The 4,234-nt window shown below is 49.2% G+C and overlaps 1 protein-coding gene across 2 annotated transcripts in view; it reads right to left on the bottom strand.

The window, feature by feature from the left end:
• RBPMS2 (RNA binding protein with multiple splicing 2) overlaps positions 1-4,234 on the bottom strand; it is a 53,419-nt gene that overhangs the window by 25,381 nt on the left and 23,804 nt on the right. For both annotated transcript variants that reach the window (XM_019504552.1, XM_019504553.1), the window contains exons 3-4: positions 2,827-2,865; positions 1,900-1,962 (exon numbers count right to left, since the gene is read on the bottom strand). In XM_019504552.1, the coding sequence (XP_019360097.1) occupies positions 1,900-1,962; positions 2,827-2,865 (102 nt within the window). The remainder of the gene's footprint in view (positions 1-1,899; positions 1,963-2,826; positions 2,866-4,234) is intronic.

Here is a 4,234-nt window from a genome sequence, read left to right as displayed (position 1 = left end):
CCCCCCAATAATATCAAGTCCCATTCTGCTGTGGTCTGTAGGGACACACCAAGTGTACTGGCTGTCTCACTTCTGAGGAAACACTAGAGCAAATGCAGATCTCAGGCCTCCAACATGCCTGCAGGACACCCAGCCTCAACACTGGAAAGTTTGCACCTTCCTCAGACAGCTAAATAGCTAAAATGTTAAACAGCACAGAGTTGGAAGCAAGCCAAGCTCAGTTTTATCTCTGGAGCAGTGGGCATATGTAAGTGGCCTTTAGCTTGGCATAAGGCTATGCTGAAGTGGGGACAGTCTACTTGGGTCACTTTCCACTGACATGAGCTGAACCTACACCCACTGACAAAGGTTGCCCTGACCAGACAGCTGTAGGTTACTTGCATGTCAGTCTACGGGCTGGACAGCAGGGGACTCACCTAGCAGAGTGATGCTGGGTGACAGAGTAGCTTCTGTGCAGCTAGAACAAGTAGGGCTGTGCCTCCCAGCATGGATTACCTTGGTTAGTCATCTTAGCCACAATATCTCCAAGACAGCACCAAACCCCAGACTACATGGGGTAGGGACACGGCCAGAGAGATTTATGGAGTAGCAGCTTTCTCCAGCATCACATCTTATGTCCCTAGGAGTGGAAGGGGCCTCAGGCCATGAAGTCAGGTCCCCTGCTTTTGCAAGCAGTTACTTGTCATTTTGTTCCTACCCTGCACAAGTTAAAGCTGGTCCTTTGCTTCCTGACTGAGCACTCCCAGGTTCCCTGGAGAGGTTGTGCAATCTTGGCCATTTGGGAGTTAGGTCAGGCAGATGTTTGTCTAAGCCACCCCACACAGGGCTGGGGATTCTGCCTTGAGCAAGGGGTTGCACCAGATATTTTCTCTAGGATTCTGACACCTTAATGCCAGTATAAGAGGGAACTAGTCGAGTTGAAGTTTAGCATCCTGAAAAACTTTTCTATGCCTTTGAGGCAGACACTAAAACAGCAAGGCTCTGGCACACTCATGTGAATAGCTTATTCTGTCCAGAAATGGATTGCTGTAGTTCTGTATGACCCATTTGACATTGGGTTAGTGAGAGGCCCAACACCTACTTAATTTCCTTGGGCTTGGCATTGAGAGTGCAACTGAAAGTCAATGAGATTTGGCCCTCTGCTCAATTATCCCTGTACGAAGGAACAGCCACCATCACTCCCCTCAAGCCCTTGCCCCACCACTCACTCATACCCCAAGTTAGTCTATTAGTACTTGAAACAGAAGCTAAACTTATGAGCCAGCCCAAGTAATCTGATCAGGCTGCAAGGGCCAAAGGCCCAGGTGACAGGAGGTATTTACCCTTCAACAGGCAGGGACAGCAAGCTGGCATTTGCTGTGCTCATCCTCTCTGGTGTATTAGTGCACTGATCCATCTTGGTGTGGACCAAGGTTCACTACTGAGACACAGAGAAGCTCCCAGCCACATAGAACCACGTTAACTTTAAGTCCAAAGCTGGTTTTGGAGCAGCCCCAGATACCTCTTCCTGCTTTGAGTCAAAGACCTTCTTAGTAAGAGGTAGTGGCAGAAGTCAGTCATCTTAACACAAGCTGGTTTAGGGAGTTTTGGTTTCCTACGGGAAGATCCACTCTCATGCCTTCCTAGCTTGATGCATGCAGCCACTGCGTTAGAACTATGTTCCTGGTCTATCATCCTCAAACCAATATTGCTTTATAGTTTAAATAGCTCTTCTCCCTCCATACGATTTGTGGAGAGCAGTTTTCCTTGAGCCTTCCCCTCCCATCCTACTCGACAGCTCAGGGATGTCATCATCAACCCATTGCTTGGCCTGTCCACAGCACATTCATTTAACTTGCTGCAAGTGGTTATCCAACATACATGAACACACTAGGGATACACGACTGGCCAGGTACTTACGTTCAAGGCATTCTTTGCTGCTTCTGCACCAGCCCGGCTATCAAAGGTAACAAAACCAACTGGCTGGGAGGAAAGAACAAAAAGGTGCAATTTGAGAGCTGCCTCAGATTTACTCAGCTTGCTGTTCCCTGACTGGGGCCAGGACTTGGCCTGCTGACATGTCCTCTGAGCACCCACCTCCTGACACCTGTGAGGTAGGGGGAGAGGGGGAGGGTGTTCATAGGCCACCACTTGGAGATGCCTGGGGACAGAAAAAGCTGCTTTTATAGGGGCTCCTTACCCTCCTGGCTCCAGAGGAAGAAAAAAAAGGGTTTCCATTATTCAGCATGCCAGCTCCCATTTCCATTTTCCACTGGAAATAACAGCTCTAGCAGAAAGAGTAGGAACACCCCAACCCACAAGAGCAGCAGTTCCACATTTCAGAGGTAGAGGAAGTACAAGCTCAGCAGATGCTGTTCAAGGTCCCATCCCAACACTACCAGGATTGTTACCTTTGCCACAGCCCAATCAAGCAGCCACTATGGGTAATGCATCTCCAACATTAGACTGGAAGCTGGTTTGAGGATAGAAAAGCATGGTCTTCGATGGGCAGAATAAAAGCTTAATAGCTCAGCAACTTGGCATTCCACTCCAGAGGGGACACCACCACATTCATGTTTGGTGCACACTGGGCAACTACCCCCCACCCCAACATGGGAGCCAGAGTCTGGAAGGGAAGATGAGAAGTGAGCAGAAGACAGGAGCACGCAAACAGCTAGTTTGTGGTATAAAGCCCAGTGGCGTTAAAGTTGCAGCAGAATAGCCACTAGCCCTGCAGTGCCTAGCAGAGGCAGTTTGTTCCTCCATCCCTCTCCTCTCCATCCAAGTCTAGTCCTGTCCTAGAAGAAGCTGGGGAAACACAGTCGGAGTGGGGTAGAGAGGAGATACCTGTTTTGATGTTAGCTTGATCAGTGACCCTTCATAACCCTGGAAGGAGACACAAAAGAGAGAGAGAGACTGAAATTAGTTGCTGGGCTTCTTGAGAAGAGAGGCCACAGGAGGTCCTGGCAAACCTCCAGAACTTTATCCACAGCAAACCCTGCAGGCCTGGGAGAGATTTTGCTGTGTGCAGTTTGAACATGAGCCACCCATCCCCTCCTACACCTCCCAGGAAGACACCATTTGACACTGCTCCATTCCCTACCAGCTCTTCTCCCCAGGTGTGTGGCACATCTGGAATGATGAAGTAGCAGGGGAGGAGGTAACTCCCCCTCCTCCTGACCCCATTTGGTTCTCCAGTAGCTGCTCTCACAGCAGCTCACATTCCTCATCAGAAAAAAAAAAGTATGAACCCCATTTTTGTCCTGTTCAGGAAGATACTTTCCATCTCACTAGCATGCTAGGGCATCAGAGGCATGGAGAACTAGCTTAGAAACAAAAGCTAGTGCTCAGGGAAAGATGCTCTGCCTCAGTAGCAAGTGGGTAGTGTCATTAACGCACCCAATTTCCCCAGCCTCCATGCAGCAGTACAATGAAGGCTCAGGCTGTGAACTTAGAGGAAAGGGCATCCTGCTTCAGATATGGGGCCACATCATCCTAGCCAGCCATTTCTGGTCCCTCAACATTCAGAGCAGCATTTGCCTGGCCAGGACTTTCAGGCCAAGTAGCACCACCTGGACTGTACAGGCTGCCACCCAAGGCACCAACAGGTCCATTTGGACCATGACTCCCAGGCTCCAAAAAGTGCCAATTCTTGGTGCCAGTGACCATAGGCCTTTTTTTTGCCTAGAGCAGATGACCTGAGCTATGAGATACTGCACTGAGGTGCTCCAGATACCTGCACATCCATGGTGCTGTCCAATTCCTCCCTCCAGCTCCCTCTTTACAAGCAATTTGCTGTACACCTTGACTCAGGCAGGTAAGGGCCAACAACTAACCTACATGGTTACTATCACTTCTGCTCCTTCTCCATCCCAAGCACCTACCTTGTGGCTGAGGATCCTGTGCTCTAGGTTCATTGCGTCAGGCAAAGACTGGCCTTTTCACTAGCTGCCCTTATTGGAGGGGAAAGGTGCTGTGGTTATTTGGCAGTTCACATCAAGCCAAGGTATTTCCAAGCTTGGCATCTACCCAGCAACAACCCAGTTTTCATGGTGGGGGTAGGATCTAGCTAGTGTTGGCCTAGAGGGCTCCTATTCCTTTAAATGTTGTTAGGGACCCCAGTGCTTTTCCACTTCCCTTTCATGAAAGCAGCATTGAGCATTTATAGACATGCTCTGGGTGGCTGTGGATGCTTTAAAATTAGTGCGGCTCTGAGAGCCACACTAAAATTAAAAAAAAAAAAAAAAAAAAAAAA

Source organism: Gavialis gangeticus, unplaced genomic scaffold (assembly GCF_001723915.1).
Source record: "Gavialis gangeticus isolate Ggan-Ray unplaced genomic scaffold, GavGan_comp1, whole genome shotgun sequence".
Classification (NCBI taxonomy): domain Eukaryota; kingdom Metazoa; phylum Chordata; order Crocodylia; family Gavialidae; genus Gavialis; species Gavialis gangeticus.
The sequence above is the reverse complement of the archived record's forward strand: the minus strand, read 5'-3'. Positions and strand labels throughout refer to the sequence as shown.